This window comes from Aspergillus nidulans, chromosome VIII (assembly GCF_000011425.1).
Source record: "Aspergillus nidulans FGSC A4 chromosome VIII".
NCBI lineage: Eukaryota > Fungi > Ascomycota > Eurotiomycetes > Eurotiales > Aspergillaceae > Aspergillus > Aspergillus nidulans.
Window position 1 is genome coordinate 310,356 of NC_066264.1, and position 14,034 is coordinate 324,389.

At 48.6% G+C, this 14,034-nt stretch overlaps 6 protein-coding genes across 6 annotated transcripts, besides 1 other annotated feature; 3 read left to right on the top strand and 3 right to left on the bottom strand.

Annotated features, from left to right (window-relative positions):
• Positions 1-14,034: part of a sequence feature (contig 1.172 1..523550(1)) that runs on past both edges of the window.
• On the bottom strand, positions 190-4,102 carry ANIA_09333 (uncharacterized protein; the record flags this gene model as incomplete). Its single annotated transcript, XM_677510.1, has 4 exons — positions 190-1,097; positions 1,317-1,877; positions 2,204-2,250; positions 2,400-4,102. The coding sequence occupies 4 exons, from the start codon at positions 4,100-4,102 to the stop codon at positions 190-192; spliced, it is 3,219 nt and encodes a 1,072-aa protein (XP_682602.1).
• On the top strand, positions 4,820-6,108 carry ANIA_09334 (uncharacterized protein; the record flags this gene model as incomplete). The annotated part of the gene is made up of 4 exons (XM_677511.1): positions 4,820-4,848; positions 5,159-5,228; positions 5,734-5,760; positions 6,022-6,108. 4 exons carry the CDS (start codon positions 4,820-4,822, stop codon positions 6,106-6,108), a joined length of 213 nt encoding a protein of 70 aa, XP_682603.1.
• Positions 7,114-8,707, bottom strand: ANIA_11220 (uncharacterized protein; the record flags this gene model as incomplete). The annotated part of the gene is made up of 4 exons (XM_050613124.1): positions 7,114-7,264; positions 7,316-7,699; positions 7,747-8,443; positions 8,692-8,707. The coding sequence occupies 4 exons, from the start codon at positions 8,705-8,707 to the stop codon at positions 7,114-7,116; spliced, it is 1,248 nt and encodes a 415-aa protein (XP_050468963.1).
• ANIA_11212 (C2H2 finger domain transcription factor) lies at positions 8,663-10,924 on the bottom strand (the record flags this gene model as incomplete). The annotated part of the gene is made up of 5 exons (XM_677512.2): positions 8,663-9,853; positions 9,902-10,048; positions 10,092-10,301; positions 10,348-10,851; positions 10,913-10,924. The coding sequence occupies 5 exons, from the start codon at positions 10,922-10,924 to the stop codon at positions 8,663-8,665; spliced, it is 2,064 nt and encodes a 687-aa protein (XP_682604.2).
• ANIA_09336 (uncharacterized protein) lies at positions 11,281-12,933 on the top strand (the record flags this gene model as incomplete). The annotated part of the gene is made up of 4 exons (XM_677513.1): positions 11,281-11,463; positions 11,503-11,610; positions 11,654-12,259; positions 12,319-12,933. 4 exons carry the CDS (start codon positions 11,281-11,283, stop codon positions 12,931-12,933), a joined length of 1,512 nt encoding a protein of 503 aa, XP_682605.1.
• Positions 13,559-13,940, top strand: ANIA_09337 (uncharacterized protein; the record flags this gene model as incomplete). The annotated part of the gene is made up of 2 exons (XM_677514.1): positions 13,559-13,581; positions 13,790-13,940. 2 exons carry the CDS (start codon positions 13,559-13,561, stop codon positions 13,938-13,940), a joined length of 174 nt encoding a protein of 57 aa, XP_682606.1.

The window sequence follows — 14,034 nt, forward strand, 5'->3', positions numbered from 1 at the left end:
CAATTACGAGCTCATTCCCTACTGAAGTTCCTTCACCTCTTTGTCTTCCTGTCTTCCAGCTTCCAACTGCGTTTTAACAAGGGGGAGATTTACAACATTTTACATAACAAAAACTGCTGAATACTCTGATTTTGTATTCTGTCGGTTTCGGAAGACCAAGAGAGGATGTTTGACCAGAACTTCTATATATCAAAACCTCACCTTCATCCCCCACCCTCCAACCACCCCCCTTGCAAGCACAAACACCGCTGCCGCTGATAGATAAAGGACACCAGCAAAAATAATAAGACCCTTGAATCCTCCATTCTGACTCTCCTGGATCGCTCCAGCCATCGGGATCCCCGTCAAAGTGCCAATACTGACGAGCGTAAACGTCGTCCCATTCCTTTTCCCGTAATCTTCCATCTTGCACACCTGGGAGATACACACAGGAGTAAGACTGATTGCAGCACCACTCCAGAAACCGTATAGTACTGCATAAGCAACTATAGCGCCTTCGTTCGTGCCAGAGCAATACCATAATGCCAGTGTACAGATCCCGCAAGCGATTGCTGTGAGTGACATGACGTTGAATCGGCCCAGTTTATCTGCCACAATACCCGGTAAAGCGCGTCCAGGTATCGCGCCAACATTCAAGAACACGCAGAGCAGGTACGCGATATCAGTGGGAATTCTTGCATAAAGCCCATAGGACACAATATACGCGTAGGGAATAAACGCAGCGAATTCTACCAACCATATCGCCAGGGTTGTTAGTCCATAGCCTTTATCACGAAGCGCTCTGAAGTCAACAGCCATGCCGGCCTTGATATTCGGAGGCAGTCGAGTCCTGAGGAGAAGACATGCCAAACCACACAGAACAGCCGAGATGATCCCGATAATCCGCATCGCCCACGGAAAGCCGAGAACGGGCCCCACGTATAAGACGATCAGGCTGAAGAAGACACCCCCCAGTCCACCTGCTGTACAGGCGATTCCCGTAGCAAGACCACGCCGAACATCAAACCAGTGCCCGATTGCGCTGATTGCGGGAGTGAAGAGGCAACATGAAGAGAGCCCGCCGAGGATGCTGAAGGAGAGGAGAATTTGGTAGTATTCTGCTCACCGTGTGAGCATAGAAGGACGATGCACAAGGAGGGGAAGGCTACCTTTGCTCTCACCGAACGTGAAAATAGACACGATAAGCCCAATTGAACCAGGGAGAACTACTGGCAGTACCCCCCGAGAATCAAATATGGGACCTAACCATCAACCTTATCAGCGCTCTTACTCCAGTAATCAAACAATACTGAACAGTAGAAATATAGGTTCGTTACCAATCTGCGCCGCTCCAAAGTACAAAAAGAACGCATACGTCCCAAACACCCAACCAATCTTGCTTTCTGAGTATTCCAGGAGTTGGTGTTTTGATGTCCAGGCGTGGAGGACACCGAATGTATTCAGGAGGCCCATTGAAGGGACCATTGCACACCAGGAGCCCAGAACGACGAGCCAGGCTGACAGACCGCCGTCGGGGTATTTTTCATCTCCAATTCCATTGTCCGCCTCTGTCTCCTGGATCCTGGAGGGGGCTTTTTGGAGGATAGGGGGTTGAAGCTGCGTGAAATGGTCACCAACTCCTCCTACTGCTCCTGCCTCCAAGAAAGAGAGATATTGGCTTGTATTTGCCATTCGCTGCCGTGGTAGTTCAATTGGTGAAAAACGGTGTGAAGGGGATTTGGGGCTTTGATAAGAATTTGCTAAGTGGGTGGGTCCGGTCTCCAATTCTTGTGGTAGAAACTTGAAATTCTCCAATTTGGGCTTCTCGAACGGAAGCGGATATCGGATTTCAATCAGGTGGTTTAGCACGATGGGTATACCCCAATCGGTCAATACGACTAAAATAAATGCATTATCTTGTCAGAAATGTTAGCTGAGGGTCGATGATTTGGATTCCGCATCCATAGCAGAAGGCCATCGTCAACTCCCAAACCTTCCTTACAATCTTAGGCCTACGTAGGGATCCGTAACAGCAGCTGGTACTGATCTCTGATAGATTGTTCGCTATAAAACCCCACGCAGACATAGTACCTCCACCAAAGAATACCGGGCTTCGACTAGACAGAGACAGACAGAAACTTCCTGCATTGACCAACTGGCATGCTAACTGATTGTAAAGGTCTGGTAACCAACTGCTATTTCCACAACTAATTTAATGTCTCACCAGCCCCGGCCGAAAGCATCACAGAGCTAGTTTCCAGAGAGGTTGTTCTGTTCCAAGTATATACCTACCTACAGAAAAGAAACAGAGGGGGGATTGATCTCGCGATAACTATGTATGGTCCTGAGCTATATGCAAGCCACTTGTCCCTGCCTAAGACGTATCCTGTCTGTAAAGGATCTGCGTTCACTCGCATCACTTTAGCAGCCATGTCTTAGGGACAGAATGCATATTTCCTGATACGAGAACCCCGCTTGCAAGAACATATCCCATAGCACCAGCCCCCAGGCCGTAATCAGGCTCGATATCACCTTCGCAGACCCCAAGAAGCACTGTCGGAAAGCTTTCGCCTACCACGATCTCGTCCGCACACAGCAGTCTCGACTTGCAATCAGATATCAACTCTGTCCACTTAGACAAATCGGTAGTGTAGTCCTTGCTCCAAGTAACGACCACGACAGGCTCAGTGTCTCCCGTGCTGTTACCGATGAGGAGCTCGAATGCTAATTTATCATCTCTACCTGGTTGCTCGTATAAACAAGCACGCACCAACTTCAGAACGGAAGCAGAATACCACTTTCCCACCAAGCCAAACGATTCGCATTTAAAATAGTAGGGCTTCCAGCTTTTACCCTGGAGCTGGGCAAGGTACTTTGGTGCCCAGGTGAAAGGATTGGGCAAGCCACGTGGGCCATGCATAGAGGCAATCATGGCTGCTTCTTGCGGCCGGGAGTTGTAGATATGCTTGATTCCGTCTTGGTAAGTCCAACTGGCCTGCCACTTCAAGCCAAGCAGAGCGTAGAAGCCACGGGCATAATCGACTTCGTTCTTCGTGTGGCGATTGGTACATGACAACGCTATATCAGCAAGATTGATTCCGGGCCCGTACACAGATTGCAAACGCGCAAAGGTCCGGTGGAGTTCGTAGAAACGATCGCCGTCCTGCCCGGCTTGGGACTCTAGAGTGCTAAGTATATCCTGGAATTCAACGACATGTGTCGCGGTAACAATCAGTGCTTTCCGGGCTAATTTTATTTCCTGATAGGTCCAGATTCTAGTTAGCCACATTCCGCAGACGAGTACTCCCGCGGTCACCAACGGGTCAGCCGATGGGAGGTGCAGGGTCAAGGAGTCTAGCACAATAACTGCGTCCGCATTCCTGTATACTGCGTCCAGACTGTTGATAATGAGAGTCTTGATCTCTGTAAGACGAGCATCGCTAGTGGAAGGGTCCGACTTCTTCGGGATAGCCAAAAGGTCAAGCCAGACCCATTCGTATCCACACTGAAGGGCTTTCCCCATAATCTTGTTAAAGTGCGTCTTGAGCAGCCCGCGTTCGTCCTGGTCGACTTTCTCATCGTTATACTCAAGACCCATCGTCTCAGCCCATACATGCGAGATAGCAGCGTACCCAGAATTCAGCATGCGAAACTGGCCCCATCTATTCACACATAGAGCCTGGCCCACGCGACCTGCCTGCTCCATCAGGCTCAACGGCGGCGCCACAAACAGCGACGATGAGACCATATTCACATTCAAGTCAAGCAGCTCTGAGGCTGTCTTCTTCCGCTTTTCCGCATCCATCGTCGCCAGCGCTAACGGCGAAGCTGCAACGGCGATCGTATCAACAACGGCCAGTGTAGCGATTTTGGCTGCAAGCTCCGCCCACCGTCGTCTTCCTGGTGGCGGGTACCGAGCTTCAGGGCCTACGGGATATAGCCGCCGTTCAGGAAGGGGTGGAAAATCCCTAAAAAGCGAGGCAACATCATGTGGTGTCCAGTGGCGGAATTCGTTCAGGGATGCTTGCATTGCCCGCTCAGGGCCAACGTAGTTTGCTCGAAGGATGTTGCGGATTTCATTGCGCCTTGCAGCTGCAGTTCGAATTTCTTCTGTAAAGGACATTGTGAGTTGAATGGTCCGCTCAAGAACGAAGCAGGAGGAAAGTGATGGTCAGATGGGGTCAATGGAAACGAAATCGTGTGCTCTCAGCTCAGCCTAGCCTCGAGTGGATTGGCTGGACGAATCAAAAGATGCTGCACACCTCAGCATCATGCTGCATGAAAAGCGTAGATTCCCTCGTCCTGTCGCTTAATGTTGCCCAGAAAAAGTACCTAAAAATACAGCCACACCAGCCGTCCGGGGTTCTACATGCCTGCGATAACTGAAGTCTCAATTCAATTTCTCTATATGTGCCTCAGACAACATCCCATTGATAACCGGTCTACATCGAATTTCTTATACTGTAGGTAGAACCTGATACTCTTGTTCTCAATGAATCCTTCATGACGAATCCTAAAGCCACAGCAAAGCATATAGTCTAATGCCCTGAAATAGCATATACAGCTAGTGATTTCAGGTATCAGACCATTAAAGTGGTCGGTAAGCGAGCTGCGCATGTAAGCGAGCTGCGCACCCAACCACTTTTTTACATGCTGACGCGGTCATCTATCTTCCAACAGCCACCATGCCCCGAGTTCGCGTTAGTTCAAGCCAAAATTGCCATGAGAAGGAAGGTCGGCTCCAACTAGCTATACAGGCTATAAAAGAAAAGAAGATTACATCAATATAAAAGGCAGCACGTCACTTTAATATGCCTAAATCTATACTATATACATAACTATGTGGGACTACAAATCGCGCCGAATCTTGTACAAATAGCTATAAATTAACTGAGATTGAAGAGAAAGTACTTAAGTAGTAGATTATTTCTTTAGATCTATACAGAGCAGCTCCTATAAAAGCTTATATACAAGAAATAGCTAATATTCTGCTTGCAAAGTATGGTTCCACCCTAATCCAGACTGTCAGCCAGAAATAGGTATATAATTATACTTAATACCACCCAGAGCTTGAGTCTTGCTTGCCAAGGCAATATAACTACCAGCAAGCAAAGCAAGAGAACCCAAAGGTTATTTAAGCATAGTTTAATACTATACAAGCTATAACCAAACAATACAGGATCCTACTGGACAATATCTACAACTTTGATAAGACTGGCTTTGCAATGGGCCTTTGTGAATATCAGAAAGTAATTACCAAGTCAGAATTATATGGCCAAAGACCAGTTCTACAGCCAGGAAACTGTGAATAGATTACTATAATTAAGTTAATCAGTGCTTCTAGATAGGTACTTCTACTAATACTTATCTTCATGGGCAAGTAGTATAACCAAGCATGGTTTACAGGCCTTCCGCCTGACTGGTAATTTGAAATTAGTATAAATAGATAGATAACTAATAGAATTAGCCTTTGCTGGCTTTAGAAGCAGTTTATCCTGTCAACAAAGCATTATATACACGGAAGATATCAACTTCTAGTTCTTGATGGCCATAGAAGCCACCTTATACCAGAGTTTGATCAAATCTATATAAATTATAATATTATACCACTCTGCATGCCGGCATATTCCTCCCATCTTCTATAACTACTTAATATTAGATATTTTGTAGTTTTGAAGTGCTTGTATACCAGCTTGGTTAATCAGAAAATACAGCTTAGTATTAGCTATATTAACAAACTTGATTTCCTTGCAGCCTATCTACGAGCTTAAATCAGCATATGTAAGCTGGATACAATTGTAACGGGCGTAGGCAGTATTATTTCCAACTGGCTGTCTTGTATAAACGAGTATCACAAGCTTAGAGAAAGAAACAAAAGATAGAAGCGCAGATATCTCTCCTCCCTTTATCAACCTTTCTGACTTCCCGGACCTGTATGCCGACGGATCCCTTTTCCAAAGTTATGAGGACGGATCTCCTGTCCTAAGCTTCGAGGCCGCAATTTCCGAAGCTGTACACTGATGTTGCAGAAACCTTATTTAGAACCAGGTTGAGGGCATGGCCGATAACCAAGATCCAGGCCATAGCCTGTCACAACAATCAGAAACAGTTTTCGAGCAGCAGGACTAGTGCCATCAAATCTTGAACCAGTACTTTCAAAGCTTAGTATTCAGGCTCATATGCCTACACCCCCTGGAAGCCGTGGCAGCCAGGCAAGCACTTTTTACCTACATATACCAGCAAATGCTGATGAGCTTCTAAAGCAAGCTTCTTTACTCAGAGATTTTCTTAAACAGCGCTCAAAAAGTCCACTATCACCATTCTATAATGCCCTAAACCAGCTAATTAAAGGCTGTGAAATTGCAATGCAAAAGGGCATACTATTAGAGCAAGAGAATAGGGCGCTATGTGCTGAAAATGCCATACAAAGGCAAAAGCAAGCTTGTATGCATATATAGATAGCTCATAATAATGGTCTGTCTGTACAAGAGGCTACAGAGCTTGAGGAAGCTCATAATACATCTTTTCAGGCAATACCTGGTCCATACAGGCCACCAGCAGAAGGTGCACAAACACCAAAGATATGGGCATTACCTACATGTAGTACCTTTAATAAAATTGAGTATTGAAGAAATACTTGTCCAAATAAATAATAATTAATATAAAGGCGTTGTGGTTGATTAAAAGGTCAAAATATGGGAAATCTGTATGCAGGTGCGCAGCTCGCTTACATGCGCAGCTCGCTTACCAACCACGTTAAGGCAACCATCTGAGTCATCGCTTATCGATGGTTTACGCGATGCCGAACTAAGAAACGTGGAAACCAACGGACGTCAACTCCAATCCGCTAGAAATGCGAGATAATATTCTGGTTCTTCCCTGGATTCTTTTATTGTAGGCGTATGTTCTAAGATAGGTAATTCTATTATTACACGCAGGGAGCACTCGGCATATGCCGCAAAGAGTTTATGTTTGCCTGGAATACAGAGCATTGTATATAGCGACCTAAAAGCGCGATATTACGCCGATTAGAAAGAAAGTTCAAGCAGCACATGCACAACGAACTATCTCATCTTATCCCTGCTGGGTCAAAGCTACGTTACAATGCTCAAAGATCCCAAACTCACTGCAAGCTTACCGCAAGGGCTCTACACTGTCCCTGGGTGTGATTCGAAGCGGACAACTTGAGATCCCCATCTCCGGCATCCCTGCATACTGCAGTGGGCCATTCACCTCAAAATCAGATGACTGCTGAAGGATAACGACAAGACCGATTTGCAGTGCCCTAGTACAGGTGTTAGTGCCCTCATTCTTAGACACTAAGGTAGTAACTTACATCCTTGCTAACGGCATCCCCGCGCAGCGGTGCCTCCCGCGGCCGAATCCCAGATGAGAGGTGATATTAGGCCGGTGCAGGATGAACTCATCAGGCTGAGAGAATATGCTTGGGTCTCGATTGGCCGCAGCATAGGTCATGGTGATGGGCGACTTCGCGGGGATTGTTCGCCCGCAGAGTTCAACGTCTCGGGAAGGAGTCCGGCAGAAGCCGCGATAGGGCACGTACAGACGCACAAATTCTTCGATAGCGGCTGGGATAAGGGAGGGATTGGAGCGCAGCCTGTTCTGGAGTTCTTTATCTCTCGAGAGGTGGTTGCATATGTTACCGAACAGTAGAGGAGGTGCAACCATGCCCACAACGAGGGATTGGCGGAGGGCGCCGCTGTAAGGATTAGCATCATCAAAGAGCATGGTGGTGCAGGCACATACATCAAGAGCTCATCCTTCAGCGGCTGACCGTTGGTATCTCTCTCCTGGAGGAGTGACGATGCTGGATCTTGCTCGGGGTCTCGAGGGGATACTCTTCTGTCAGCAAACAACTCCCGAGCAATAAGATACAACTTTTCTGACTGCTCTGATGTCTCTTTTGCGTCTTGCCTACGCCACGCGTTTACCCAAGCCGCTGCTGTATTCGCAAGCATTGGTGCCGTTCCATCCTCCAGGTTCAACCATGTTGTCTCCACCCACGCGGCGAAGATGGCCGCAAAGTCACCGCATATATCGCCACCTCCCTTAGCAACCAACTTCGCAAACTCGCGCTCGGCATGCTCTCTCAGAACGGGCTCAAGGCGTCTGAGGCGCTTCGGCCGTAATGTGCGGTCGAGCGCGGTCCGGTACGGCGTATGAGCAGGGGGATCGGTATTAAGTGGCGGTCTCCGGATGCCTCGAGGATCACTGGGAATCACAGCCTTGACGGATGATATGAAGATTTCTGTATTGGAAGCCGCGTTTTTTATGTCTTCGTACCTCGTTAGAAGATAAAAGCCTCCATTGTCGGCCGTACGTGCGACAGGACATCTGGACCGTAATTCCGCGAATTGGGCGTATATTTTCTCGGGATTATTGTCTGTCACCAGGCTAAAATCGCTGACCGATACATTGGATTGGGTTCTGGCTTCAGTCATTGCTGGAGATGTTTAGATGGATCAGAATGGGCGGGGGCCGTCGAGAGCACGGCGATTGAGTCGGTTGAGTTAACTCAAGTACGATCATTTAATGCTATTGTCTGCAATGTGCTTACAGTGGGGACACAATGGAGACAGGGCATGGGGACATCTGGGGACACCAAGCGGGATCTACTGCACGAGTCATGGTGGGGAGACACCATTCTCTTCAGTGGAGAGCGCTACAGCTCGCACCGCTCGATGTACGCACTAACAACCCCCTCCATCTCGACCGCGACTCCCCACTGCAAGGATAAGCCTCGAAGTAGGGTCCGCATGGCAGTCAGATCGTATGATAAGTCCCGAACCACGTATTTATCCCTCGGCATCTCTGTCGGATCCAAATACCCAGTAACAAAGTTTAGCGTACACTGCATGGTGCTCTCACTGCCTGTCGGTCTCCTCACGTCCAGCGGAAACGTCGTTAGAACCGTGTCCCAGTCTATCGCGGCTGGATAAACAATCTTCGACACCCCTGCGAGGGTGAACGACGAGTATGTCGTCGCAGCTGCGAAAACGGCACCTGGGATGTTGATATCATATGCCATACCAAGGGGTAACTGGGCCGCAATGGTCTGTATGTTGATCGCGTGCAGCAATGTCGCTCGCCCAGCGGCGCTCTGCGCCCAACGAGTTGGGTTGATCTGGCCCTCCTCGCGTTGGCTGCCGCCAAATATACTCTGCCCTATACCGAACAAATGGCACATCCGTCTAGTTCCACGTGCGGTGCTGACTACTGTATCAAGGCAAATGGAGTGCCACTGAAGCAGCGCAGTGAGCCGATCAGTGGGCGTGAGGCGTTTACTGTTAAGGATATGTTGGCGCAGCTCTCGCAGGGCAGACATCAGATCTTGCCTCGACGGCACACCGACGGGAGGGGGATTTGTCCCGTTCATTTCAGTGACCAAACATCTGATGCCCTCAAGGACGACCTTATGGTGAAACAGGGAGACATCGTAGAGCAAAGGTCTGCTCGAGCTAGCTTGGGTTTCTTGAAAAAGGTCGTTGTAGATATCACAGAACCTGATTGGTGTAGCGGGATATTTCTGCATCAGATGGATCCAGTCGTCAGCCGATGAGGCATTGAATACTGCATCACAACTTGGCAGCGCAAGAGGGTTTGCCGTGTGTCGAGCAAAGGTTGGATTGCCGCTAAACTGTGAGACCACTCCGTCTACGATATAGAGTCCAAGAAGCGTTCGTAGCATCGTCTCTTGTGCGATCCATCGATACCATGCTTTACATTTTACACTTTGACTGTCGGTTGGCATTGGCAAAGTCACCATGTTTGCCGCGTCGTACATTCCACAATGACTAGCCCAATGTATACCCAAGCCATGAAAGACCTGGCTTGTGGTGCGGAAGGTCCTGTTCTAGATCGTGTCAGAGAAGCATTGAGCATTTCTAATAAAGGTACACACTTTGGACATAGCGGCGTAAATCTGGCTGAGCAAAACTGTCTGCACTAGCTCGACGCCTGCGCAGGAGTCTGACGTGCGTCGCCAAGTAATCATAGTATGCCATGAAGTTGCTACAGCAGTATGTGACAAGCGCCAAAGTACTTCAGCCTGGAAATGTTAGTTGCGTGTTGCAACAGCTTGAAGAACGAACCTTGGCGACGGCATCCGCGCTACCGAGGAATAGAGCTCCGAGTGCAATGGCATTTAGGAGAAGCGGGGGAGCACAGTCTCGGAAAACGAAGGTTGGACGATGGAAGATAGGGAACATGGGGATAATCTTCTCGAAGAACATATGCAGGCTGCCATCCAAGAAGCGCGATGTCAAACCGGTCAGACTTGCGGGCGCGGTGACGGTCGAGACCTGATACCGTCAGACGTGAGGAGAGATGGAGAGTAACTTGACTCACTGTATCACTGAGCAGACTGCTGAGTGACTGCACTGCATGCCTCCCGTCGTCGGCAATTGTATTGCCACAGGACGACTGATGGTTCCTATTTCCCGCAAACTCCTCCGGTGCATCCTCGAGGCCCAACGTCGATGGCGCCAAGGCAAGTGGTTGCTGCCAGACGGAAGGATCGACGGACATGATGTTTTCGAGCAATCCTTCCGAGTCAGGCCACAGCAACCCGGGGGCGAGGTCGGCGGGTATTGGCCGAGTATCACCCATTGGGCTCTCACACAACGGCAGATAGCGACTGTCCGGAAACTGCACCGAAGATGCATCATGATCCGACGCTAAAGGCCAGTCCGTCGGTCCAATCAAGGTCTGTTGTGTCCCCTGAGCTCTGGTCTCGGTATGACCGCTTGCTTCTGCAGCGTCTGAACTAGCTGGATCTGAGTGAACCCTGAGATGGCGGTTCAATACGTCCTGACGGGAAAAGCACCTTCCGCAGAAAGTGCAGCGGTACGGCTTCGAGCCAGTATCTAGACAGTCAGAGGACTCTACATATTTCGATGTATATACAACGTACGGGTCCGTTCATGTCTCTTCCGCCAAGTCAGTTGCTGCAAATGCCACAAGGAAACCTAAGGGTGTACCTGAAGATGTTCGCGCTTCGTATAGCGTTTGGGACAGAAATTGCACGGCAAATTCAGTTTCTTCCGATGCCGGGCCATGCTAGGGACAAGGAGAATGAAGAACAATGACTGGGATAAGACTGGGAGAGTCTCCATTTTATGTTCCCCACTGTTACCCCGCAAACTTAACCCCGGATTGTGGGGAACAGTCGTTGTCTGCATCCAAGTGGAGACACGGTTGGCCAGTCGAGCTCTTTAAAGCACCCCAGCTCCTGTGATCAATAGTCAGATATGCCTTTTAACGGCGTACAATACTGCAAGCATGGAAATTGTCACCGACGTGCAGGAGAAGCCTTCACTGGCCGAGGCTGAGGATGCGAAGAAGAGGGTTATCACCGAGGTATCCCATTATGAGGCTCTTTCAGAGGAAGAAAAGGCGCTGGATAGACGGGTCAATCTCAAGCTAGACTTCATCTTGCTAATGATTCTGGCTATTGGGTTCATCGTACGCTGTTACCGAGGACACGCTAAACTAAGCTAATAGAGGCAGCTGCTCGGAATTGATAAGACCAACGTCGGTTTCGTCGCGACGAGTACATTCATCGAGGACGCCAACCTGCATCCAAATGACATTTCCAACTCTCTGTCCTTGGTAGGCTGACAAGACTCACAATGAATTCTGGCTAACTGTCTAGTTCTCTGCAACGTACGTCCCCCTCCAACCCATCTCCGCCATGATCGGTCGCTACATCGGACCCAAATGGTGGGTGTGCACGCTAATGATCGTTTGGGGGAGTATCTGCATTGCCCATGTTGGCGTAAACAGCACGTCGACTTTTCTTGCTCTCCGGCTTCTTCTTGGTGTTGGAGAATCGGGCTTTACGCCGACAGCGTACTACTACATGTCCCTCTTCTATCCTAAATTCTCGCTCGGCTTCCGCATGGGCCTGTTCTCGGGAATGTACTCTGTTGCTGGAGCATTTGCGGGGCTTCTTGCGTATGGACTGCTGCACCTTGAGACATCAGTACAGCATGGCTGGCAGACGGTCTTCTTGTTTGAGGGAGCTCTGACGGTCTTCGTCGCCATTCTTGGGTTTATCGTCCTCCCAGTAAGCCCTGGCAAAGCTTGGTTCCTTACTCCCAAGGAACGTGCTCATGCCATAAAGCGGATGGAACGCGATTATGCGCAAGCCGAAGAAGCCGCCGAAGGTGAGTCTAAGATCACAGTTCGCGACGTCCTAGACGTCCTGAAAGACTGGAAGAAGCTCTTGATTGTCGTTTTTAACATCCTGTCCGTCCTGGTGCGTCCCCTCAAACTTTTGGTTCATTGATCAACAGCAGATATGCTGATGTTGCCCAGCCCGTAACCGCCTTCACAACCTTCCTCCCCCTAATTGTGGAAGGTATGGGTTATGCCGGTGTAAAAGCAACACTAATGGCCGTTCCCCCGTTTATTGTCGGCACAGCCGGCCTTATAGCCATTGTTTACTCCTCTGACCACCTCAAAGAACGCTCCTTGCACACCGTCTTCGGCATGTGCCTCGGACTGATCGGCTGCGTCGTCATGGCCACCAGCTACAACGAGAAACTCCGCTACGGCTTTGCGCACGTCTGTCTTGCCGGTGTGTTTGCGGGCGGTCCTTTAGTTGCCGTTTGGCTCGCAAGTAATACGCCTAATAAAGCATGCCGCTCTGTGATCCTTGGTATCAATGGCTGGAGTAATCTGGCTGGTGTTATTGCGGGACAACTGTTCAAGAGTAAATATGCGCCTGGCTATAAGTATCCCCTTGTTGTTACGATGGTGCTTATTGCAGTCGGGGTGGGTGGGTTTCTTGCAATGAGGGGCGTCTATATGTGGGAGAATCGGAGGAGAAGAGCAATCGTGCAGACTTGGGAGGGTGAGGACTTTGTTGAGGAGCAGAATAGAACGGATCGGAGAGGAGATCGGAAGGTCACCTGGGTGTATGCTTATTAGGGCTGTAAGCTATAGGACCGCCTTCTGCCAGGGTAACACCGCAATCTACTCTTTGCTTTTCCTGAAGGGCCAGCTTAATCTCCATTTCTATAAACCGCAGCCTTTTATGAATGTGAACGACTTATAATATAATCTGAATGCCAGAGCGGGCAGTGAGTATGTTGGTAATGCTGAACGGTCAAACATATCCGCTAACATAGTTGGACGAATGCCAGAACTGATAGTAAATAATTCAAGGATCTTAGGATGAACTCTTCAAAGTGGAAAGAAGACGGATAAAGAATAGTTATTCTTCAAGCTATTTTTATTGTAAACAATTTGGAACGATGCATCTTCACAACCACGTGGTAGCCGGGTTAGGAACTTAACGGAAAGCCAAGAATACTAGAGTTCTTATCAGCTATATAGCAGGTTTCGCTATCTTGCTTTCGTGATCAAGCTTTTAATGGCATCATTCTAGCATAAGGATACTGTTGGCTGAGGAGTTGGAGAAGCTTGTTGGTGGTGCTATCAACGCGAGAATGGCAACATCGACTTATCGAAAATACCTATATATCCCCAGGACTATCTCAATAACTCAATATTTGTTTTATTTTCTGTTAATGCCCTAAGTTGAGCTCAAACAATGTCAGAACCAACCCGAAAATGGTACAACTGGTACTCTCCAGAACATACGCCCCAAGAGCTGAAGCTCATTACAAAGCTGGATCTGCTCATAGTGCCTTACGCATTCACGGTATACTGGGTGAAATACATCGACAGGGAAATATTAGCACGCTTCCCTGCACCCCCTGTGGCAGACTTCCCATTAGTGACGGCTTCTAATATGTATTACAGACAACTCATACGTTTCTAGCATGGCTACAGAGCTAGGCTTCCACCGAAACGAACTCGTCCAATTTCAAACAATCTTCACAGTAGGGAACGGCATCGCCTTACTACCATTCATGTATCTTTTCCCCTGGGTGCCAATGCACTACCTCGTTCCGGCATTAGACCTCCTCTGAGGGATTTTCACATTGTTGAAGTAACCAAGTTATGCGGAATTTATGGCGTATTGATTCATTGTCTCTATATTTGAGGTAGGCAATTGCCTCGTGG